Here is a 27,014-nt window from a genome sequence, read left to right as displayed (position 1 = left end):
CTGCCCCTAACCTGTGATGGTAATCTTGGCGGACCACTTGGACGTCCCCTCCAGCACGGCCTGTTTGGCTGTTTTCAGATGAGTGGTGAAATCTTCCTTCGAGAGCTGAAACATCTCCTGGATCACCTCGAAAACCTCGGGTCGGTTCTTCTCTCTGATCTTCATCCGTTCCTTCATTGCCATAATGATGTTTTGGGTTTTGTCCTCTGCTCCGTGTTTCGAGCTCTTCTCCACTGCACCTGTTGGGGTGATATGCTTTACATTACACTGTAAGGGAAATTTCAATCTTTCATGTGATACACTCAAGGCTGCATACTTATTTGCATAATATATATCCAAAATAGCATGCAAGATTAAGATTAATGCTCCCAAAATCATAGTGTATTGAAAAGAGTGTGTTAAAGCTGCCCGGATAACATAATATTTCCATTGAATTTTTCAGAATGATTCATTCATGCTTGAATATGGTGAATATTGTTCACACATTTATGCGCTACAAAAAATTTGTGGCAAAATTTGTGGCAGTTGTCTATCAACTTTTTCAGATGTAGAGAAATATTTGAAGAATTCGAGGAAAAAGTTGTAATGGTTGGTTTATGTATTTTGATGGTAAAATGTTTGAATCTTAAAGGTTAAATAATAATGAGAAGTCTGAAATCTGAGTGCAATCTGTGAAATCTGCAGACGTCTTTTCCATTTTCTTTGTTGATTTTGGGAGAAAATCTATGAAATTCTGTGGAATGCATATCTAAACATGTTAAAATGTGTTCACCTAAAAATAACATTTCCATTCACATCGAAAGCATCCTCGCACTAAACAAAGCTAGACATAGCACCACGAATAGAACAGAACGCAGGTGTCTTGAGACGTGTTTTAACCATTAAGTTTGTTTTAATTTGAGGCAGCATCTAAAAAAAACACTGCACTCCTGTACAAGACAATGAAAAACTGCTAAATGTGATGCAACGGTCTATGATGTCCATGTAGCGCATTTTTAAATAGAAAAACTATTGAAAAACATGTTCTACATTTAAAAAAAAAAACGAAACATGTTTGGTGTGAACAGCACCTTAGCCACCATTCGCTTTCATTATATGCACACACAAAAAAAGATGAGAGAGGATAACATAATGCTCAATATCTCCTTGAAAGAAAACCGAAAGAAAGTCAAACAGGTTTGTAACAACCTGAGGGTGAGTAAATGATGACTGAATTTCATTTTGGGGTGAACTATTGGGAGAATAAAAATCTTTTTAATAGCTAAGGGCACAATTAAAATACTTTCCCACCAGTAAAGTACATACTTTTATTAACTACTGTAGTATAAGTATATGAATTCGGATGTACTTCTTGCCATATCAACATAACCTTTAATGTAACCGAGTTCACATACATGGGAAGATGTCATATTTGACTGTCTACCATTAATTTAACTTTATATCAAACTATGCAGAGAAGATTCTTTGAATCAACACGTAACAAATCTCTCAAAAACCTTATCAGAATGAATCATTCATTCATAGAAGCATCGCAAATACCGTATGAATGCTTCATAATGTTCATGAGGCGCTAAATGAGTCAAATAGTATTACTGAGAGAGAGAGAGTCATCTCACCCCAGATATGATCACATAGAAACCTTTAACTAACCTTATTTGAATGGCTAAGCACCAAACCAGACAACACACTCCTACACTCTCACAAGTAAACACACACACTCTAAATATAATGAGTATGACGGCTCATTTAATAAATCTCTCTCTACATGGATCCATTTGTGTATTTGGCAGGAGGCCATATTTGAGAGGTTTACTAGAGAACTCAAGAGCGACCAATAACATATATCATACTCACCCACAGTCCTTTGGTGCAGTCTGAGATTACCACTCAACAAATAGCAGTGTGACAGTTTTTTTCTGTCAGCAAAATGAACTAAAGTGCAGAACTGTGTAAAATTCAGAGACAAAGAAACAAACAGCTGCCAAACGCAAATCATCAGAGTTGAGAGCTGTCAGGAGGCATGACAGACAATGCTATTTATGAATCATTAAGATTGTATATGGGTTTACAGCATGATAAATAGACTTTTACTGTATATTCATGTTTTAATAATGACTGAATAAACTCTCCATTGTCTAAAGATTAGAGATTGGCCTCCAGAACGTATCTGGAGACTTAAGTCGCACTTGATGTCATGTGTGTGAATGTCATTGCATCTGCAAACAAAGGCCACTAGAGATTTTCTCAGAACTAACTTTTCTGAGCTGTTTTTGCTCTGATTTGTTTTTAGAGCATTTCTGATTAGCCCAGATTTGGATGTTTAACAAAACAGGAGTGACATCTCAGGACATCTATTTCAGGTTTATTTGTCAGGATGAACACTTTTTGCATGCTATCCAACATTACTTTAAAGGGATAGTTCAGCAAAAAATGAAAATTCTCTCATCATTTACTCACCCTCATGCCATCCCAGATGTGAATGATTTTCTTTCTTCTGCTGAATACAAGCAAAGATTTGTAGAAAAATATCTTAACTCTGTAGGTCCATAAAATGCAAGTGAATGGTTGCCAGAACTTTGATGGTCCAAAAATCACATAAAGGCAGCATAAAAGTAATCCAAATGACTCCAGTGGTTAAATCCATATCTTCAGAAGCTATATGATTGGTATGGGTGAGAAACAGATCAATATTTAAGTCCTATTTTAGTATAAATATCCACATACACATTTGGGAATGTGGATATTTACACAAAAAGGACTTAAATATTGATCTGTTTCTCACCCACACCTATCATATTTCTTCTGAAGACATGGATTTAACCACTGGATTCATATGGATTTTATTATACCTTTATGTGCTTTTTGGAACTTCGAAGTTTTGGCCACCATTCATTTGCATTGTACGGACCTACAGAGCTGAGATATTCTTCTAAAAATCTTCATCTGTGTTAAGCAGAGGAAAGAAAGTCTTGAATGGCATGAGGGAGAGTAAATGATGAGAGAATTTTCATTTTAGGGTGAACTATCCCTTTAAGTGTTCATATGAGTTTTGGGGCCCCTATATAGAAGCAGTCAGGTATGGTAAAGTGATAGGATGAAGAGGGAGGATATTTGCAAATAAAACAAAATTATTTGAGGTTACTGAATAACAGACTCACGTTGAAGACAGTCTGCGTTCAGAAGGTCCTGGCATTTCTCGTGACATTTCACCCCACATTCTGTGCAGCGCATGCCTTGCCGGGCGATACCCCATAGTAGTCCCTCACACTCGTGACAGTAGGTTGGAGCGGTTGCTGTCCACACCTCAAAATTATGGGGTGTCGTGGAGGAGATGGGATAGATCAATGCCTGCAGGGTCTTTCTCAGCACATGCAGTTTCTGAGAGATAAAGAGAAAACAAAGAGTTTAAAGGGGAGTGTGGTAGGTGTAGCAAGATGCACAGTTGTTGTCTTCCCAAATCAATGGAGGTCGCAGAAGAAAAATGAGTGCATGCAGCCTTGTAACGCTTGTTCATTGTAGGCCTATGCATACTGTAGTGAACAAAGCAAAACATGGTTTGAACAAACAGGATGAAAAGGTACATTTTTGCAGTTTTCAGGATTACCTATGCAGTGTTTCTGCTGAATGCAACCTCGCCTCATAGAATCACGTTACTATACGTACATATTTGCAAAAAATACTTTTCTGGTGAAACCAACACTAGAGGCGCTACAACAACAATGGCAAGTTTACATGTACACCAATCCTCTTATTGTGTATATATATATATTAAACTACTTTAAAGAGTTCTTATCAAAAAAATCTTCCACGTTCAGCAGTGACAGCATTGCAGATTCTTGGCATTCTAGCTGTCAGATTGTTCAGATACTCAGGTGACTGTGGCAGGGCGGAGGGCTGGGCCGGGTCTTGATACAACACACCTGGTCCCATATTAGGCTAATTATGCCTCCGTGAGGTTTAAAGACTGACTGCAGAGGGCCGTGCGGGAGAGAGAGATCGTTAGCGGACATGTCCGTCTTATGTGTGTTTGTGTCTTCTTTTAAGTTTACCATTAAACCATTATTTATATTGAAAAGCCGGTTCTCGCCTCCTCCTTTCCATTGATCCCTTTACAGTGACATTTCACCCCACACTTCCTGTAGCACTTGACATAGATGTGACTTGATGGGCACTTCTCAAGCACCTTACAGTCTAGCTGATCCCACAAAACTCAATGGGGTTAAGATCCATAACACTCTTTTCCAATTATCTGTTGTCCAATGTCTGTGTTTCTTTGCCCACTCTAAACATTTATTTTCTTTTTCGGTTTCAAAAGTGGCTTTTTCTTTGCAATTCTTCCCATAAGTCCCCTCAGTCTTCTCTTTACTGTTGTACATGAAACTGGTGTTGAGCAGGTAGAATACAATGAAGCTGTCAGCGGAGGACATGTGAGGCGTCTATTTCTCAAACTAGAGACTCTGATGTACTTATCCTCTTTAGTTGTACATCTGGTCTTCCACATCTCTTTCTGTCCTTGTTAGAGTCAGATGTCCTTTGTCTTTGAAGACTGAAGTGTACACCTTTGGATGAAATCTTCCGTTTTTTGGCAATTTCAAGCATTGTATAGCATTCGTTCCTCATAACAATGATTTACTGATGAGTTTCTAGAGAAAGCTGTTTCTTTTCTGCCATTTTTGACCTAATTATTGACCTTAAGACATGCCAGTCTATTGCATACTTTGGCAACTCAAAAGAAGAACACACAAAGACAATGTTAAGCTTCATTTAAAAAAAACAAATAGCTTTCAACTGTGTTTGATATAATGGCAAGTGATTTTCTAGTACCAAATTAGCAATTTAGTGTTGGAGTGATGGCAGCTGGAAATGGGGCCTGTCTAGATTTGATCAAAAAGGACTTTTTTTAAATAGTGATGGTGCTGTTTTTTACATCAGTAATGTTCTGACTGTACTTTGTGATCAGTTTAATGCCACTTTGGTGAATTAAAAGTACCAATTTCCTTCTGAACAGCAAAATCTGTACATTCTTCCAAACTTTTGGCCGCCAGTGTACTGTACATATATATATATATATATATATATATATATATATATTATTACAAAAACAATTTGTTGCAAATATGTGCCATTAACTACAGCTTGGCATAAGAAAAATATGTCAGTTTGTGAGTCTTTTTGAACGACTGATTAAAAGAACAGGTTCATTAGAGTAATTTTTGACTACATTGGATGCCCTGTTTTGATTCTCTAAAAAGAAAACAATAGGTTCATAAGAGTAACTTGTTTGGGAATCAGACTACCCTGGGTGCACTGGATGTTGTTGTGTTCCACCCGCAAGGACAAGCGCAATAGAAAGATGTGTTTCTTTCATTCATTTACGGTATACAGTATTGTCTTTTTTAACTCACCAACATTCAATTCAGACTGCAAATGGACATTCACAACTCGGGAAAATATGTTTTATTTTGGCCATGTGGCTGTAGATTCTGTAGCGAGGGAGCACCACTGTTAGAAAACGGTGCAAGAAACTGCCATTTAACATGAAGCCAAGAAGAAAGTTCAGCTTCTTTCTTTTTTCCCTGATTTTTAAGAACCTGTGCTTGAGTGTAACATCATGCAGCTGCAGCACTGGCGCAAGTGCACTTTGGTCAGAGTGGAAGAAATGCGATTAAAAAGCAATTAAAATAGGAGTACTCCACTTATCTTACTGCGATTATCATTACTCTGATTATTAGCATAATGGCAATAAAATAATCACAGTATTCTATTAAAATGAGCTTCAGTTAAACCCAGTATTACCTTAATCATATTATAATCGCATTATGTGGGTACATGTAAACATGGCCAAATTACTTTATTTCCTTTCACACAAATCAGGAGCAAAATGGCAGATTATCAGTTCATAAACACGTTTCACACTGTTGCTCACACAATGCTGTTTTACAACATCAAAACACTTTTACAATAGCACGTGACTTGCAAGGCGATACATTTTTATTCTTGCAATTCATAACTAGCTACTTTTATAAGCTTGTTCAAGCATGATCAAATTGGGTAGCTCAACCGATAGAGTGTTGGACTTGCAAAGCAAAGGACTGGGATGCAGTGGACCACAGTCCTAAAAAGCATGCAAGTCCATATGAGAGCCGAAAGTGACAATGTAGAAGCACCACAAAATTATGATTATAAATTATTTTTAGTGTATTTAACATTTTAATTTTTTTTTTGGGAAGGAAGATAGGTTTTGTATAAAGCATTAACTTTAAAAAATGTCTTTTTTAAAGAAAATGTAACTTGCTTGTAGCACCACACAATGGACATTTCAACTCAGAACTACCGTGATACATCTAAGGAACCATTTACTGTAATATTGTGCAGAAATGTTGCAAAGTTACATCATTTTCATGAGATCAGGCTGGTTGAATGTTGAGTATACAGAGTAAATTTCAAGAAGAAAACATGGAAATGCAGGTGCTTGCCTATGCCAAACTCAAAAAGATTCAAGGGTGTTTTGGGTATTTGCAATGCAGTCCCTAAGAGCATTTATTGGTTGCATTCATAGAGTGTTATAGGTGGATGCTAAGTAGTTTCTAGGGTGGTTTCTCAAGGTGGCTTCTCAAAACAACCAAGTCTAAATGATATTCTGGTATCTAGATTTTGTATAGTTCGGATCCCTACTTTAATTTAGACTTAAGCATAATTATGCAGATTGCTTTTGCAACAGCCTTCACATTGGAATGATGCCACAAAATGCTGCCTATGTAGGCAGCTCACTAGGGTTTCAGAACAGAGGACTAATGAATTGGAGGGAGAGGAGGGCTGGTGATGCGCTTTTCTCGTTTCTAATGGTGCACATTTGCTGAGACGAGTGCTCTGCTCTCCACCCACATAGTCATTACGTTAAGAGCTGCCGAGAACTTTAGTCACATCCAAAAGGCTGGTAAATAAATAAATAAAGCAAACAAAAGTACTGCAGAGTGAAAATAGCTAATTAGCAAAGAATCCCTCAAACAGATAAAAGGATGAGCCAACTTAAAAGATCTCTAAGGAGACATTTACGTACAAAACAGCCAAAAAAAAAAAACGTGAAAAATAAAGTGGCCGCATCAAATGTAATATAAGCTGATCCAACTACACTTAATGATTAATGACAGTTGTCTTAGTTATAGGAAAAACTTAAATGAGCCATATTCTAAATGAGCCATATTTAATTATTATTTCTTTCCTGCTTAGGTCCACTTATAATTTTACAGCATAATTTAGTTTACTTTTGGGTCCAATATAGTTTTTCACTGCCCCAAAAAAAAAACTGCATTAAAATATCCTGCATAAACTTTAAAGATAAGGTTGAAATAATGAGGGAAATACACTTAAGCCACTTGTTTCTAATGTTGGGATTCTTCAAAAGGATATGCACAGTGACAGGTGCTAGACACAGCCAGAAAAAGCACATTTGACAGACTTTATCCCATTTCACTCCCAAGTTCTTCTGGTATTTAGCTATGATAGAATCCATCGATATTGGCGTTGTTGACGTTTAGAGATGTGAATTATTCCCACAGAAATGCACCTATACTGTACATTCTAATCTACAAGCCAAAATTGTCTCTACACAATGACTTATGTTATGACCAGCATTATGGGCTATGTCTCATAAACATGAATTAAGAGTTAAATAAGTTTGTCATATCAAAATCAGAACACATTGAATAGAAATGCATTCATGCCACATTTCGCGACTCCTGATGGGAGATTTCACAGTGACGACAATCACGTCATCCTTCTCAAATGAGAAGGATTAAAAGCAAGAAAAAACTGGAAAGGACTTTCCAATTTAATCCAGCGACTTCAGAGCACCCAGATGAGTTATCCTCTAAATTAAACACTGGCCTGTGAGCCGGAGAGACAGGGAATATTCGTAATCACTCAAGGCAAACAAAATGGTCAGCACTGTAACAATCTTTGGTAGAATTGAGGAGGGGAAAAATTAAACCATCTGTCAAACACACAGCCGCTAACCACACAATCCTCACACTAGAGACTTCATAAAACCAGGCCTTTAGTACATATAAGGGCCTTCAGTGTATTTAACTGATAGCACAGACATACAAGAGCAGCTCTCTTTCTCTGTGTCTTAAACTATCTCTATTTGTCTTTCTTTTCACAGAGCATTTGGATATATAATGTTTACACAAGCAGCGGGCAATTCCAGTATAAATATCTAAACACTGCAAAAACGTATTTTCTTACTCAGTAATTTTGTCTTGTTTTCCATTTAGTAGTAATATTGAAACATTCTTAAAACAAGATACTTGAGAAGCAAACATAAGATATAAAAGTCCCTATTTTAAGAGACCAAGCACAGGGCAATGCCTTAAGTCATGAGCACAAAGTCAATGGGCATGGCCATGAAGTTTTGGTATTTTTTTGCAAGCATGCGCTAAGTCTAGGTGCAAGTGGGTTTGGCGAAATTGCATGCGCGATGCGTAAAAAAGGTTGGACCAAGAGCAATTTAATTCTGAGGTTCTTCTCCAGTTATTCCACCATCTGCGACCTATTATCTAGTCCATTCCCTCAAGCGCCAATTATTTAAACAAAGACAGCACATTAATAAGATGTTGGTAGTGTAAATGGATTGTGTGCAATGAATTAGAAGAATTGAAAATGACTTTCTTTTGTGGATTAACTGTGTCCTTGATGAATGTCAGGCATATTCCTATGACAGCGACATGCTCCTTTTATACGCATGGAAAATGTGATTCTCTTCAGGATTTGGATGTATGCTTTGTTAAATTAAGTAGTTATTATGAAACATTTTCATCTACTGACACATAAGTCATAGCTAGTATTAACAGCGAATGTGTCGGCGTGCTCTTCACTTCTACCGGTCGATTTTGATTTTGAAACATTTTATTAATTTATTGAAACTTGAAACAATTAAACCAAACAACAATTACACTTCAAATGAAATGGAAATATAATAAAAAATTGTTTAAGTGGTCAAAAAAATCATACCAAATCCAAACATTTTACTTTCTCCAACTTCTTCCATCAGCCTCTTTTGCAGTGACTTAAAAATCCCTCTATGACAATTACTAGTCAAAATTAAATCATAAATACAATTGTAAATATACAAGAATAATAATACATATAAACATAACAGTAAACACAATAATAATAATAATAAATACACCATGCCCTCTAGAAAGTAACACAAATCTTTTCTTTTTATGGTTTTAATAAACGGATTCAACAGTGATTGAACGGACATCATTTGACGTTCTGTACTTTCAGAATTTGGACACGAACCACCTGCTGGTGGAATCTCCAAACTGCAAATGCAGCGAATGAATTTGGACTTTGCGCTGAGTTAAGACACAGTAGCGCAAACACTCCACCCTTGCCCACTTGCGCTTTCACGAAAACTGCACATAGAATTAGCTCTCTCAAAATTGGATAAGACTTTGCGTACGGTTGTAGTGTGTACCACTGAGCTTTGTGCACTCACGAAAATAGAGCTCACAGTCTTATTTTCAGAAAATCTTGCTTCAATAATGCTTGGCATTAGCAAATATTTTTTTCTAATTTTTCTAAGCATAAATCTCTTTAAAATATGTTAGATCTCTCTGAAAAGAAGATTTAATATCTTATGCCATTTTGCTTATCAAGTAAATGTACAGTATCTTGTTTTAAGGATGTTTAGATATTTTACTGAAAGCAAGACAAAGGATGTTTTTTTATGGTGTAAAGCTAAATCTACTTTGGAAGCAAGATAATAATACTTGTTTACAGAGACAATACACTGATCTTGAATTGTATTTATTTTCTTAATCAACTGGCAAATAGTTATTTGCATAAACCTCTGTAAAATGTACTGCAAAAAAATATTTTATTAGTATTTTTGCCTTAAAAATATGTAAAAATTCTTAAAACAAGATACATTTACTAGACAAGCAGAATTGCATCAGATAGTTTGTCTTGTTTTCAACTAAATTTAGTGAGGTTTATGCATAACAGAAGAAATAGAACTATTTGCCAATGGGGTAAAAAATATATATAATTAATTCAAAGGGAAAACAAGTGTATTGTTCTTACCCCATTGGCAGATTTTTTGTTTTTTAAGGCATAAAGTTGACTCAATTTTGTCAGATTTCTCTGAAAGCAAGACTTAATATATTATGCCATTTTGCTTCTCAAGTAAATATATATATTTTTAAGAATATTTAGATTTATTTATACTGGAAAACAAGGCAAAAATACTAAAAAGTTTTTTTATTTTTTTTTCGCAGTTTAGATTTGTGATTTAAAAACATTTGTTTTATGTAAATGCATCTTGTTTTCAGGATATTTATATATATGGGGGGTCCTGGGTGGGGTCCTGGCTATTTATTATATTGAAGCCATTTTTGGTTGCATTTCCAGCAAAAAATAACTATATTGTAAAATACTGTTATTGAGATACAGAATTACTCAGAATTATTACCGTGACAGGATTTGGGATGCCACTGCACTCTCTTGCCTGTGTTTTGAAAAACAAGCAACCAATTAATTGTCTAGAATGAGGCCTCTACACCTGGAGCTATCAGCTTCCAGAACCACTGTGGTGGCATCAATGGTTCAGCTCTGTTTCTGTGCTGGAAGTCACAGCGGTGACTTTGTGAGGCAGAACTTCCTCTCTGATCCACAGCAGGTGCTGGGAACGCTGTGATGCCAGTGACATAATCATTGTGCCTGGAGACAGCTGCTGTCTACACCAGTACGGATCATCTATTTCTCAACTAATAAACACAAATAAACTTCCAGAACTGCACAGATTATCACAGTTTTAAGCCAAGTTGATCTTTTGTGATAATTAAGTGTGATTACACCTATTGGGTGTTCCGAAACTAGGCCTGCCCATTAATGGTGAGGTTGTACTATGAAAAATGCTATTATTCCTAAACACTACAGTCAAACTTTGTGCTGTTTCTGGCTGTGTGTAGCACCTACAGCTCTGCATAGCCTTTTGAATAAGTCCAATGTTACCAACGAACAGTTGAAGTCTATTTTTAACAAGGTCCCTTGATCATTTTAGTCTGATCTTAACAGTTTGAGCAGCACATTTCAGCACAGATTGTTTTGTGAATCAGTCAGAGTAATGAAGCTTGCAAAGAGGAACTGCCTTTAGCAGGAGGCTTTCATGAGTGTTCTAGTGATATAACCGCTTCTGTCCCTGTTTTCTGGCATCATCTTAAGCATATGGACGCATGAGCTGCTTTTTGCACTCTTTCCTCAGAGGGATTCTTCCTCTCTAACAATTTCTCCATTACCCTCTCTCTTTTTTTAATTCTCTCTCTGTCCCCTCCTTTCTTTTTCTCTCGCTGGCATATTTGATGCCGTTAAAAACCCACAGACATCTGTTCAGCCTACTTAGAAATCTGCAGGCCAGCTTCAGCCTCCGTTCTCTATATCTGACATCATCACTTCTCTTATAACCTCTGAGAACCATACAATGTTCTTTTGAATCAGGTACATCTAAACGAGTGATTGGAGATTTTACATTTATGAATGGTTCTCAGTGGTGAATTTGCGGCAAAGGGTAGTTGACTATATTCCCCTAACAAAAATAGAGAGTTCATAGCAAATTTGCCACTGATAATTTTCACAGTCAAAAGAGCATTGTGGCAAAGTTGCCGCAAATTGTCCATTGTTGCCAATGGTTTGTCAGAGGTTCACCACTACTGGCGAAGAGCTGCAAACATCATGGAAACATTTTGTAGCAAATCAAAAGCTCATTTGCATGTGAAAATAACGAGCAGATAATTTGCTGAAAATTTCACTATCATCTAGTGCAAAGTTGCCTTCCAGCAGAACAACTCATCAAGTCAGGTATCATTGAGAATTGCAAGTTTCCGACCTGTAAATTTGACTTATATCTCTCAATCTTGCGCACAATATTTCCATATAATATTATATGAATAACAACGCATCCTCACCATTTGGTCGCAGTAATGCTAAATACGTTTTTTTGTCAGCAGAACACAGAAATAAACATGACATTTTAAATGCATGTATTTTATTACAACCAAAATCAACCAAACATCCATTAAAATGATGGCATCTTACAGTCAGATATCTAAACAGAGAGCTAAACATCACATCAACTCTGTCCTGTTTATTCAGCGGATAGAAATCAATTAATGGGAGGGAACGAGGATCAGAAAAAAGAAGAGTAATTATTATTTCATTGATTAAGACTTTCTTCTCTATCTCAGGGATTTGGCCCCTCTGTGGAACTAAAGTCCCAGTGTAAAATTAAAACTAGAATCATTGATCAACACCCAAATAAGGCAAATCAGCACATCAGACAAACCTATTAATGCACTTTTAAACACAGATTCAACCACAATCTCTTGTCTGTGAATGACCCTGACACACTCCTAAACACACTTAAACATGATAACAGATAAATTGTCAGTTAATATGTCTGTTGAACTAAATACTGGATGGAGAATTGATTTAAGCAACGGCTAACATGTTAGCAAGGACTGTTTTAGCAAGGGCTAGCATATTAGCATTGATTCGGTGACTGTCACATGCTGCTTTCTGTCCAGCCAAAAACAAAAAAGCACCATAAATGCATCATGAAACTAGTCCACATGACGTGTACGCTATAGGTATGTGCTAAATCTCTTGAAGCCATACGATAGCTTGGGGTGAGGAAAAGAAGGAAATTTGAAGTAGTAATTTTTCTTCTAGATGCACAATAGATATTGTGATCACCTACTCTTTAGTAATCAGGTGATCGCAACAAACAGGAAGAATTTAATAAAACTCCACATTTCACATTATAGATATACTTGAGAATATCATTAGAGCTCATAAATTGTCAGTTCTGATTTGTTTGTACTTGCCTCTGGGTCTTTGCCAAAGATGTGTGTTGTGTGTGTGTGTGTGTGTGTGTGTGTGTGTGTGTGTGTGTGTGTGTGTGTGTGTGTGTGTGTGTGTGTGTGTGTGTGTGTGTGTGTGTACTCAATGTGTCTTTATGCATGGAGCGTTACATTAGTGCCACATGATTGCTCTCCATTAGACTCTGACTGGCTGCTTACAGAGTGATTTATGCATTAGTCTATATGGTCTAACCACTGTGTGTGTATATACAATACATCTGTGTTGAAAACTCACCAGCTCCTCGTTGTTTAGAGTCGATCTGTTCACGAGGCCAAACGCAATGCCTGCCTTTCGAGCAGCCAAAGTCTGAAATGAAAAGCCAAAATTCAGAATTACAAACCCAAAACTCACAAACTGAACAATCTGTAGTTTTAAATTGAAAGCAAACCTGAGGTACAACGATGGAATGGTTAGACCATTTTTACATTGAGTAACTTCATTTTTAACTTCATTTTTCCATTCTGTACATGTCTCTTAAAAACATTCTCATTTCAGTTTGAACAAAAGAACTCCATGAAAATGTTGAATGTATTCTATTATGGGAAATGCAGTTTTATTTGATTAGGTGTAGAGTGATTCTGAGAGATATCACAAGACAGAAATTACTTTTCCACTAACAAGTGACAGAGAGACTACTACTTTCTATTATAGCGTCATAGAAAACTGAAAACTGTCACGAGCGCTTAAATACATCATGCATATTTATGACAGAGTTTACATTTTTAGATCAAACTAGATTTTTTGAAGAAAATGCAAGTGGTGCTCACCCATGCAAAACTAAATGCCATGATGCTATAGTGTTGTGGGTGGTTGTCAAAAAATTTCTATGCAGTTTCTAGAGCATTCTGAGTTGTTACTAAGAAATACCTAAGAGGTTGCAAGCCCCTAACCCAAAATATAAGCAATAATAATAGCGAAGCAAACACTACTAATAAGCAAAGCTAATGATTTTTTGCAATGTTGTGCAAAATCAGATGATTTATTGTGTTCCCACTCTTTGATTCTTCAGGAGGAATTGATTTCAGAAAATCTATTCTTTATGGTTTCACTTGAAAACTGCTTTATATACTCTTGAAAAGATTTTTAATGGTTCCTTACCACACCTTTTAAACACTTTCCGCAAGCATGCATGTGCATATTCGAGTGCTTGGTCAATGCATTGGGAAAGAATGGTCCGTTTGAAATGCTTAATGTGCGTTCTTATGTTACTGTGGCAGTAAAAAACCCAGAACTCAAAGGGTTTTGTTGATCCTTTTTCTGAAGATCATGTCAAGATGAATCAAACTTTCCTTGATATTTTGACATATATGAGGCCATTATATAAAAAGTGTTACATCCCATACTAGTTTTTGCTCTCTCACATTCTGTCTGTGTGTGGGTGTGGTTTGTTTTTGCTGTGTGCTCATTTCCAGGTGTAGCTGATCGGCAAATTGCATCACCTGTGTCTCTGATGGTGTGCCTAATAAGATCTTGTTGCAATGCTTCAGAGACGATCTGTCACGTCTACGGGATGGTTGTGCTGTTACCGAGTCCTTGCCAGCTGCCAAATCAAACTTTGCTCATGTGTTGTTTAGAGGCAATACATGATGTGTAGTGAGTGACCTAACATTTCAAGCATTGACTAGATATTTATCTTAAAAGCAGACAGGTGTAGGGGTGGCCTGCAATTTTTGGTTTGAAAATGGTTTGTTCCTGTTTTAGTCAGAATAGTTAGGTAAGCCTTGTTGTATTTAAATTTTTTATGCATTTGGGTTATTTATGTCTTCTTTTTAGATTACTTTTGTTTATTATTTTTGGCCAGGGGTCGCCTAAAGTCCTTAATCTTGCTGCCGTTAATGATGCTTGTATACAACAATACATTTATTGTTGAATTTTACAGTTTATTTTCTGTCATGTTATGGTTTGACAAGTGTGCGGGGGTTGTTTTAATTACCTTGTTGTGTCCTACCCCTAGGTGACGTAACAAAACTTACTGTACATTTTAGAAATCAAAACTAAAACCCCAGTGCTATAAAAGCATTTATTGAAACAAAAATGCCTCATTCTCTACTTCTGCGACCCTACATCATTCTGGGGCCCATTCTGATGTTGTTAGCCTCTGGAATAACAACATCAACATCTACTTTACGTCATTGCATCCTTGGCCCCGCCCACTGGGACTCAGTTTGTACACAGAGAAAGAGCATGACAAATAGGCCTAGTGTGGCCAAGGTATTCCTGAACACCAAAGCGTACCCATCTGGACTATTTTAAATTATGTTTGTATATAAACATAGACTAGAGCAGGGGTCAGAAAACTATGAAGGGGTAAGCAACGGCGAGAGAGTGATAGACTATTTTATTTATAAACATTCCGCACCTGCATTCCAATCTAATCCTTCCTCGTGATCACGCAGCGTGATTCGTGAGCTGAAAAAACTTCTTATAAATAAAATAGCCTGCTCCTCTCTCGCTGTTGCTTATTGCTTATAGCTGTTGCTAGTGATTACATAATTACAATGACATAATATAAGAACTCAAACTGTTATGCTGATAATATAATTTGTAATTAAAAATAAACAATGAAATTTGAAAAATAGAAACTATTTCACAAGTGGACTCATACTTCTGAAAATCGCATACATTTGCAAGATGTTTTTTATGGGGTGATAAAATATGGCACTCCATGTCAAAAAGGTTTCTGACCCCTGCACTAGAGAGATGTCTTTGACCGTATTGATGTATCTTGTGTCGCTTTTTTAAAAGACAAGTTGTCAAGTTACAACTCTGAAGAGGAGACCATTCTCTTTTATTCAGCTGCTCTGTCTTTTGCTGTTTTGAGCACAAAATGGTCCACAAACTGTTCTTTTGCCCATCTACTCGCTTCTTAATTGTTGGTGTATGTAAACGTGCACTAGATGGATGTCTTTGACCAGTTTGATGCATTCCTGGCTTCAGTGCACAATGATACTATATGTGTGTGTGTCTTCATTGTCCTTTGTGGATTGTGTTTTTTTTGGCTCATATTAGTGTGGATTGTATCATTTTTAGGCTCATATCAGCATGGATTGTATGTTTTTTCGGCTCATATATGTGTGCATTTTATGTTTTTTCAGCTCATATGAGTGTGAATTGTTTGTGAACCAGTCTGTAATGATTGAGCAGCGAAGGTAGACAAGGAGATGCGGATCCAAATGCAGTTTAACTTTATTATTAACAAAACAACAAACAAACAAGGCAGGAACACGGAAAACTCGGGAACAAAGGAAACAGCCACAATGGGAAAAAGGAAACTAAACACGATGAGACATAAACAGAGAACTCGGGCAGGGAACACATACCAGGCTAACAACATTCGACGATAGACAAGGACTGAACAAAGAACCGGGGTATAAATACATGAACAAGGGACAAAGGGGCCAATGAACAAACAGAACTCAAACAAGATAACAAGATAATAAACAGAAGCAAATGGCAAATTAATAAGGGCAGGTGCAAACAATGAACGGTGAACACGAAAGCTGACAAGGAGACTATGGAGCTAAACAAGGGACAAAAGTGAAAACTAAGGAGTTACAAAAGTGACAAAAATGATAAACAAAGGGCAACGGTGAAACAAGACAAGGTATACATAACACAGTCATTATTACAATTAAATGTTTTCAAAGTAACCATTATTGAATTATGGGGCAGTTAAAACACTGTTGAACCCAATCGCAAAACCATGAGTAAACAGATTCATTCATTAATAATTCAAATGTCATTACTTTTTGATAGTTACTGGCGCTGCTGTGCTAATATTGTGCGTTATGTGGAAACCCTGAAAGAAAATTGATGGAGCTGGTTCATTCTCTCGAGTTTCAAATATGGCTGTATTTAAGGGGCTGCACAATGTTAGCCAATCATAATAGTGGGTGCTTACACTGAAGTTTAAAGTTGTTTTGGTGCAAAAAAAAGATTATTACTAACAAAAAAAAGTGTTTTGTGTTGTTTTTCCAAAGTTAAAGTGCCTCTAAACTCCAAAAGTATCAAACATATCTTAATATCTTTTAAATTCTGGTTCAGAACAAACTTTCCTTTCTGTGTCTTTATTTTTAAGGCCCTGTATGGTTAAATCCTAGAGATAGAGTGCTCTCAATGTGGCTCCATCCAAACAATTTAACATTTTCATTTTCAATGGTCAAAAATCAAATGTGGGTCTCAAAGCTGTTTTTTCTTGTCCATCTAAAACAAAGATCTGAAACTAGACATGTACCTTTGTTTATTCACATAAAAACAATACTGTCAAAATCTAAATTTTAAAGAGTCTAAAATTACACTTTTACAAAGAACAAGCGACAAATATGACTCTTTAGCCACAATACCTATATCTAGTGTTTGAAATTCATAAATGTTCATCGGCAAAGCTATAGAATGCATCATTAGGCGTACAAGTACCAAAGGTGTTAAACTCCTACTGTATTTGTACTGTTTTTGATTACTCTGTCTTCACCCTAAAAGTCTCTGGACATCAGAGACCTTAAATCATAGAGATGCCAAACTTGGAAGGATGGTCCCCAAGCTCAAATATTACAGACAGGCATAAAACCCACAAAACATTGCTTTTGATTTCACTGGATCTTTAAAAAGTCCTCATACACCATCATCATAGGAACTTTCAAATGTAAATGTCTAATTCTTTTCCCATTATTATTAAGACAAAATATAATTCATATGCAAGTACCAGAGATACTTACCAAAGCCTAGATATCCAGACGCAGCGAAAGGGAGAAAGAACACAAAATGAGACTGTGTAAGAGAAAGCAGACTGTTATCTACTCACACTTCTTTTTCCTTCATACCTGCCGTCATGCAGAAAATCTGAATTTTGTTTTTTTCTAAACAGCAGAGTGAAAGCTGCAGAGGTTATGCATCTTGTCTAAGCCACAATCCTTTAATAACTCACCTCTGACATGCATTTACATTTCACTCATGCATTTGCTGTGCAATTGTTTGGTAAAGATACTAAGGTGCCCTGGTATACTGGTACTCTATATTACTTTCAGTGAGTACTGTTGCTATAACTGCAACAAAACAGACAAGACCAGATTGCAAATGTTAAAGCCAGCTAAAAACATGACCGAAACAGTTCAGGACAAAAAGATAGAGAGAGAAAGAACGACTTAATGGGGGGAACGGGACACTACATAACTGATCAAAAGTCAAAAAGCCACAATTAGCCATGTTTACATTGGCAGGCATGACAGCTGACGATACTGAAGTAGTCTTTACCATCTCAGTCCTCAATCTTATGGTGGTAAAGACCAAGTGGGCAGCGAATGGCCCCTTAAAGCAGGGGTGTATAGGAACATAGGGTAGACTTGACCTCTACATGAACGTTTAGTGTTTATGTAAGTGTGAACATGCACTAAAACTGCTGAAGGTTGCTGCAGGCAATACAATAGTACACTTGAGTTTGGATGTCAAGCGTTATGGTCTAAATTTGGAGATAATGCCCCCGCTGCAGGATTGGGCGGGTCCCTTGACCGACTGTCGCTGCCCTGAAGCAATCAAACAGCCCAAAAGGGAAAGAACAAAGGACAAAGGCATGATGGGCTAGACCAGATCAAACCCGGTACAGCACTGACTTCATCTACGCGTGTAAAAGGTTCTTTGCCGCACGTCACTTTTACATGATTTAAAAAGGCACAGTTAAATCAGAAGTCAATGAAGTCCTTGGATATATTTTTGGGTAGAGTTGTCAACATTTCAAGTTTTTAATGCTTCTAGTGTTCATTAATTGTGTGAAATAAACTAGTTCGTTTCGGCTTGAAGAGAAATCTGACAACTCACGGAAAAATATCACCCATAACAATTATGGGCCCAAAAGTGGGAACGGACCACAGAACACGCCAAAAAAAACAAAATAAAAAACTGAACGATGACCCGTACTTACCAAAACAGGGTTGGTTTTAATTTCATGCAAAAACATGGACAGATACAGCATCAACATTTGTCCTTCAAAGATGAACATTTGCACAAAACTGAATATAAAAATCGGTTAAGAAAATTTGCTCTATCAAATCAACAAGAAATGGAGACAAAGACATATAGACAGATTGTAAGAGTTTGAAAAAGGAGAAATGTAAAAAAAGAACTGCTTTTAAATGTTTAACAAATATAAAAATATTACTTTAAGCAAACAACATATTACAGAGACTGTGGATCAATCATTCACCCTCTAGAATTTCATAAATAAAATAGCACGATTAGCCACAACATTAAAACCACCTGCCTAATACTGTATAGGTCCCCATTGTGCCACCAGCACAACCTGCATCTCAGAATAGCATTCTAAGATGATATTCTTCTCACCACAATTGTACAGAGTGGTTATCTGAGTTACAGTAGACTTTGTTAACCTCTCTCATCAATAAGGTGTTTCCGTCTGCAGAACTGCCGCTCACTGGATGTTTTTAGTTTTTGGAATCATTCAGGGTAAATTCTAGAGACTGTTGTTACAGAAATACTAAAACCAGCGCGTCTGGCACCAACAATCATCTATGTGATTATCTAATCAGCCAATTGTGTGGCAGCAGTGCAGTGCATAAACTCATGCAGATACAGGTCAGGAGCTTCAGTTAATGTTCACATCAACCATCAGAATGGTGAAAAAATGTGATCTCAGTGATTTGGACCGTGGCATGATTGTTGGTGACAGATGGGCATGATTGTTATATGCCATTGGCCAAATTAAATGTTTTTTGAGTTTTACCTTTTTATAATCTCCTTCATGAAATGTTTATTTGATATATATTTCATATATTTATTATAGATGATACCTGCTTAATAAATTATATGTTTTTTATTTGTTTTGGTTTTTAACATCTCCTAATTGACATTGATGATTGACAAGGATCATCCATGTGATTATATAATCAGTCAATTGTGTGGCAGCAGTGCAGTGCATAAACTCATGCAGATACAGGTCAGGAGCTTCAGTTAATGTTCACATCAACCATCAGGATGGTGAAAAAATTTGATCTCAGTGATTTGGACCATGGCATGATTGTTGGTGCCAGACGGGCTGGTTTGAGTATTTCTGTAACTGCTGATCTCCTGGGATTTTCACTCAAAACAGTCTCTAGAATTTAGTCAGAATGGTGCCAAAAACAAAAAATATCCAGTGAGGGGAAGTTCTGTGGATGGTAACGCCTTGTTGATGAGAGAGGTCAACAGAGAATGACCAGACTGGGTCGAAGTGACAAAGTCTACAGTAACTCAGATAACCGCTCTGTACAACTGTGGTGAGTAGAATATCTTCTCAGAATCTTATTCTGAGATGTGGGTTGGTGCTGTTTTGGTGGCACAGGGGGACCTTCACAATATTAGTCAGGTGGTTTTAATGTTGTGGCTGATCGGTGTATATGAGTACTACACATTTAAGGACAAGACAGATGATTTGAAAACCAGGCAAGTGACCTACTTAAACTCTCAAAATAGCATCAAAACATAAACACGTGCCTCCATCTTGCACGGTTATCGTGTTGGCTGGGGGTGATTACTCACCAGGTCTCGTACAATAGGCATGGTCCTCTTTCGGCGTAAATCTGGCATGCTGTCAATGCCATAAAGAATACTGCCAACCCTGAGGACAGAGGCAGATTTAAAATCTATTAATACCATAATCATGCTGTACTGTATGAAATATTACCCAGCTAAAAAGCAGTCGAGTGATTTACAGTGGCGGCAAATAACATGGGACAGGCAAAAGGGGGGTGTGGAGGGGATTTCTCTTCTGTGGTCTCATACAACATGTACCTGTGAAATGACTGTTTCTTCTTTTGCAAGACTCAACAAACCATTTTGTTCTTGCGATTCATTGGCCCAAGTTGAAAATTTGACAGTTTATGGTCAGTACAGCTCTGGCTATGATCTATTTCAAAATTTAAACATACAAATACACAGGCAGCAACACAATACTTAGGTATAGAAAGAACAGGGACAAGGGCATTGTTCATATTGGCCTACTACCATACTACTCATACTATTTTTGCTGTATGTTTACAGTACAGAGTATTCATTTCTGTGAGCATGGAAAACCAGGATGACCTAGTTCACTTGGCAGAATGTGCTGTAAACTGTACAACTGGATCACGCTGCGCTGGGTACTGAATTTGTTTTTATTTTAGTTTTTTTAACATCTCCTTCCTCATTAATTTGCTCAAATTAAAAAAACATTTTCAAAACATATGAACAAAAATTGTTTTAAAAATGGTAAATAAATAATTATGTTCAAGATTATATTTATATGCCATTGGCTAAATAAAATTTTTGTTGATTTTTACATTTTATAATCTCCTTCACAAAATGTTTATTTGATATATATTTCATATATTTATTACAGAAGATACCTGCTTGCTAAATTAAATGTTTTTATTTGTTTTGGTTTTTAACATCTCCTAATTGACATATTTGATTTGACTGTCAAAAGTAATTTTTACACACTTGCATTACATTTTTTAAATAATTGTAGTTATTTTCCAGATAATAACTGGATGCCACTCATTTAATTACACGTGCAATGCAATAATCAATACTTTGACAACAATGTAGCATACTACATTTTAAAATGCCTATCATTGCATACTGCATGCTTTTTGTATATTATTTGAAAAAATGGTAGGCAGTATACAGTGCATTCTGCTGAATATGCATACAGTATATTCCATTCCAAACACAGCCAAGATCTGGAAAATAGTTCATAGCCTCAAACTATCCCTTTCTAAGCACCCCCTCTCTCTCTCTCTCTCTCTCTCTCTCTTACACACACAAAAATACAATTTTAAAGTTTTGAATAACATATTCTTGTACAAAAATCTTTCATTCATGCAATTTGGCTTTATTAGAGGGAAGACAATGACATCAGCAGCACTTAATGAGAGTGGGGCCTTTAATAAGAGTAAATGCCAACAATGCTGAATTTATTCATTTCTGGCAGCTCATTATGAAAAATGTAATTCATCCCCACCACATTCATTAACCCGGAGACATACCACTGCAAACAATTAACACCAGAACAGGTCCCACGCAAACCCCAAAATAACATTCCATGCACAGCCGTACTGTTATGCCTGTGGTTGGTCGGAGCAAAATAATATCAGCAAGTGTTTGTGTGTCAGTGATAAATAGAAGATGATGAGCTCCTGTGGCTGAGTCACACTCGAATACCAGTGGACCCTGAACCGCATCCATCAAACACACACACACACACACACACACACACACACACACACACACACACACACACACACACACACACACACACACACACATGTTGTGTTTCCATGTTTTATGGGGACTTTCCATAGACATAATGGTTTTTATACTGTACAAACTTTATATTCTATCCCCTAAACCTAACCCTACCCCTAAACCTAACCCTGACCATGATTTATAAGCTGTTTTCCTCATGGGGACCGACAAAATGTCCCCACAAGGTCAAAAATTTCGGGTTTTACTATCCTTATGGGGACATTTGGTCCCCACAAAGTGATAAATACACGCTCACACACACACACACACACACACACACACACACACACACACACACACACACACACACACACACACACACACACACATAAACGCCCATTTATAAATGTTACTCTTACATTTAAAGTTTCTATTAATAAAATAAGCCTTGTATATGCCTTTTCATAATAGCCTGATAATAATAATAATTATTGTTATTATTTTACAATTATTATTTAATTAAATTATTATTATTATTTTTCTGACCAGATGAAGCTAAATTTTTTGGCCACATTAACTGTGGAATATGTTGTTAAACTTTGGTTTCTCCTGGTATTTCTGATATTAATATCTGCCTGAATTTATGTTTGTCTGTTCATGTATAACAACATTATTCTGGAGGCAGGAGGTGTCAAGCCATATTTGGAATGTCAAGCACACATTTTGCAGTGAATAATAAATACAAATTCAAGTATTAAAAGAAATATAATAAATCAATATAGCCTAGAAACAGGTGAAAGTCCCGTAAGTCTATCAGGAATGTTGACGATAGGACACCATTATTTAGTTAAATAATAATGATAATAATAATAATAATAATGTTAATGTTCCTTTTCTGAGCTCAAGACCACTTAACATTCTCACATTTAGCACAGTTTAAAGAAGAAAGAAGTCAGAGCAAGTTTCAGTTTCTTTGTTTTACATAAGCAGGAATATTCTGAATAGATGAATACTATATGGAGTATTTAAACCTTTATGCAGCATTATAAATTTTTTCTGAATAAAGTCTTAACCAGATAATTACCTTAATCGCTGATGTAAATATAAATGTGGTCAACTTTGAGAGACTGCAAGATGAGCTCTGATGAGAAATCATCAGTTCAGGTAAGGAATTTAACATCACGCTCAGGTTTAGGCTTTTTATGAATATATGGGAATCACGTGTGAATCGTGTGATACATTAGCATAGACATTTCAAGAAGTGGAAAGTGTGCATGATATCATATCTTTGTTAATATTATACTTGACAAGCTCCAGACACGCACGATTTAAAGAGACCACAAACGGAGTCGAGACCACGGCCATCCAATCTGAAATCACACTGTGCACATTTTCATAAGGTTTATCTTTAGAAATATTGGCTGCACAGATTCATAAATTAATTGTAATTTTAAATATTTTCGTTTTTCAATGTCGCTTTATGCTTGAGTTTCTTGGATTATCAGTCAAACTAATATTTTAAATATTATTCGGATTAATCCGTTATTCATTTTGAAGTAATTATTCGTGCTTTTCCAAATAGGGTGTTTGGCTTCAGGCACATCCCTAATATATATTTATTTATTGTAGGGATGTGCCTGAAGCAGAATACCTTATTCAGAAAGGCAGTGTATGTAGGTTTAAGATGGTTGTACTCACCCACCACCAGTCAGCCCCAGTTTGTCTGGATCCAGAATATTTGCACATCCCTACCAAACAAGAAAACATGTGAACTTCAATAATCAATCAATCAGACACTGTAATTTACCTGTACATAAAATATCTATCTATCTATCTATCTATCTATCTATCTATCTATCTATCTATCTATCTATCTATCTATCTATCTATCTATCTATCTATCTATCTGTCTATCTGTCTATCTTGTCTGTCCATCTACAGTATCTATCTATCTATCTATCTATCTATCTATCTATCTATCTATCTATCTATCTATCTAGCTATCTATCTATCTATCTTTCTTGTCTGTCCATATACAGTATCTATCTATCTATCTATCTATCTTGTCTGTCCATATACAGTATCTATCTATCTATCTATCTATCTATCTATCTATCTTGTCTGTCCATATACAGTATCTATCTATCTATCCGTCCGTCCGTCCGTCCGTCCGTCCGTCCGTCCGTCATCTACAGTATCTATCTGTCTGCCTGTCTGTCTGTCCGTCCATCTACAGTATCTATCTGTCTGCTTGTCTGTCTGTCTCTCTATTTATCTGTCTGTCCATCTGTTTACAGTATCTATCTGTCTGTCTGTCTTCCTGTCTACAGCATCTAACTGTCTGTCTATCCGTCTACAGTATCTATCTATCTCTCTACAGTATCTATCTGTCTATATATCACCACCAAGCAATAAAACAGAACTGACACTGAAAAAATCATGCAACATTTTTAAGGACATTAAAAAATGGACAAACACACACACACACACACACACACACACACACACACGCACGCGTGCACGGGTTAAAATTAAATAACGAAAGAAGAAAGGAAGACCTCTGTATCCAGAGCTGTGCTGTCTGCAGGAGAGAAGCAGAAATACAGAGAGAAAACATTAAAAACAACAGCACATATCAACTCTTTCATCTATAAATAACTGCACTCACTTATAATGACTTGTACTTAATGGAGCCAAACAAAGCATAGCTCGCTTGCGATATCTCAGTCACAGTTATCCCTATAACACGCATGCACACGCACACACACACACACACACACACACACAGAATCCTTGAACCAATATATCATGCTTCTCTGATACTATATTAGTCATGTAGTGCTGTAAAAGCTTCCTGTGCCAAGCACTGAGAGGCCTCTCATGTTTATTTAAATACACTTTCAACCGATCAATATCCAAACACTACTTCTGCCAAATTATTGCCAGATTCAAACCTCAGTGGTGACGTTACACCAATGACCATTCCTGACTCTCATATTACATAAAATAATCCATAAACTTCAACTCTACCATCTGAAACCACAGACAGAGAGTCTCCCTGCATCTATATAAACATATTTATATACTACAAAGTATGGAAAAAGCAGCATGTGAAATTAATAGGATGTCAAAATATTTAGCATTCATGGCACAGTAGGTGAAAAATGCAACAATATAGTACAAGAACTTAATCGAATGTAATACATACTATAAAAGAAGGGAAATTTGGATGCAGCCCAAGTGTCCCTTTTACTGACAGGTCACATTAATACACTTTAATGTTGGTCAAGTGTTTTAATGTGATGAATTTGATTAGTTCAGCTTTAGTGTTATATCTGCACGGCTCACTGCACCATGAACGATAGACGGGACTGAGCCTTCAGAGACGTCAGAGGTCAATAAAGATACATGTATATATGAAGAATGGTCCTGGTGAGCTTAATTCTAGCTGGTTAATAGAGTGAAGAGGAGAATGGTCAAGCTGAGAATTGAATGAGTCGTTTTCTGTTGGGCTTTAGTTAAAAGTGGGCTTCCTGTCTCTTCAGTAACGGTCAGGTCTTGAAAGAACATCACTAAGTGTCAGGAAAACACTAAACTGAGAGCTAAACATGATATTTTTTGGTGTTTTAGTGGCCTGTTTGTTTGAAATCGATTTGCCAGCAAGCATAATTTAAAACTGTTTACTACAAGGTAAGTATGCAGGGGCAGAATTCCCAGGTCACATTTCACATTTCAAACATGCCCAGGTCACATTTCACCCCAAAAAAGAAAAAATATATATTTGCATTAAGATTTTGCAAGCCGTGGAACGACGGACCAGATCTTTACTCTCGCAAGGATCCTGGAGGGGGCCTGGGAGTATGCCCATCCGGTCTACATGTGTTTTGTGGATCTGGAGAAGGCGTATGACCGGGTCCCCCGGGAGAGACTGTGGGAGGTGCTGCGGGAGTACGGGGTGGGGGGGGTCCCTTCTTAGGGCGATCCAATCCCTGTACGTCCAAAGCGAGGGCTGTGTCCGAGTCCTCGGCACAAAGTCGAGTTCATTCCATGTGGGGGTTGGTCTCCGCCAAGGCTGCGCTTTGTCACCAATCCTGTTTGTGATATTCATGGACAGGATATCGAGGCGTAGTCGGGGTGGGGAAAGTGTGCGGTTTGGTGGGCTGGGGATCTCATCGCTGCTTTTTGCAGATGATGTTGTCTTCATGTCATCATCGGTCCGACCTTCAGCTCTCACTGGATCGCTTGGCAGTCGAGTGTGAAGCAGCTGGGATGAGGATTAGCACCTCTAAATCTGAGGCCATGGTTCTCAGCAGGAAACCGATGGAGTGCGTACTCCAGGTAGGGAATGAAGTTTTGCCCCAAGTGAAGGAGTTCAAGTACCTCGGGGTCTTGTTCACGAGTGAGGGGACAATGGAGCGGGAGGTTGGCCGGAGAGTCGGGGCAGCAGGGGCGGTATTGCACTCGCTCTATCGCACCGTTGTCACGAAAAGAGAGCTGAGCCGAAGGCAAAGCTCTCGATCTACCGGTCAATTTTTGTTCCTACCCTCACCTATGGTCATGAAGGTTGGGTCATGACCGAAAGAACTAGGTCAGCGAGTACAAGCGGCCGAAATGGGCTTCCTCAGAAGGGTGGCGGGCTTCTCCCTTAGAGATAGGGTGAGGAGCTCAGTCATCCGTGAGGAGCTCGGAGTAGAGCCGCTGCTCCTTTGCGTTGAAAGGAGTCAGTTGAGGTGGTTTGGGCATCTGGTAAGGATGCCCCCTGGCCGCCTCCCTAGGGAGGTGTTTCAGGCACGTCCAGCTGGGAGGAGGCCTCGGGGAAGACCCAGGACTAGGTGGAGAGATTACATCTCCACACTGGCCTGGGAACGCCTCGG

The 27,014-nt window shown here is 37.4% G+C and overlaps 1 protein-coding gene across 1 annotated transcript in view; it reads right to left on the bottom strand.

Annotated features, from left to right (window-relative positions):
- LOC127661842 (protein unc-13 homolog C-like) overlaps nucleotides 1–27,014 on the bottom strand; it is a 167,358-nt gene that overhangs the window by 131,023 nt on the left and 9,321 nt on the right. The window contains exons 3-9 of the mRNA XM_052152769.1: nucleotides 24,699–24,721; nucleotides 23,839–23,888; nucleotides 20,455–20,533; nucleotides 17,643–17,648; nucleotides 13,162–13,233; nucleotides 3,159–3,378; nucleotides 12–239 (exon numbers count right to left, since the gene is read on the bottom strand). Coding sequence (XP_052008729.1) covers nucleotides 12–239; nucleotides 3,159–3,378; nucleotides 13,162–13,233; nucleotides 17,643–17,648; nucleotides 20,455–20,533; nucleotides 23,839–23,888; nucleotides 24,699–24,721 — 678 coding nt within the window. The remainder of the gene's footprint in view (nucleotides 1–11; nucleotides 240–3,158; nucleotides 3,379–13,161; nucleotides 13,234–17,642; nucleotides 17,649–20,454; nucleotides 20,534–23,838; nucleotides 23,889–24,698; nucleotides 24,722–27,014) is intronic.

The sequence above is a fragment of the Xyrauchen texanus genome, chromosome 21 (genome assembly GCF_025860055.1).
Source record: "Xyrauchen texanus isolate HMW12.3.18 chromosome 21, RBS_HiC_50CHRs, whole genome shotgun sequence".
Taxonomy (NCBI): domain Eukaryota; kingdom Metazoa; phylum Chordata; class Actinopteri; order Cypriniformes; family Catostomidae; genus Xyrauchen; species Xyrauchen texanus.
Note: the sequence above shows the minus strand (reverse complement) of the source record. Positions and strands in the feature narration are given on the sequence as shown.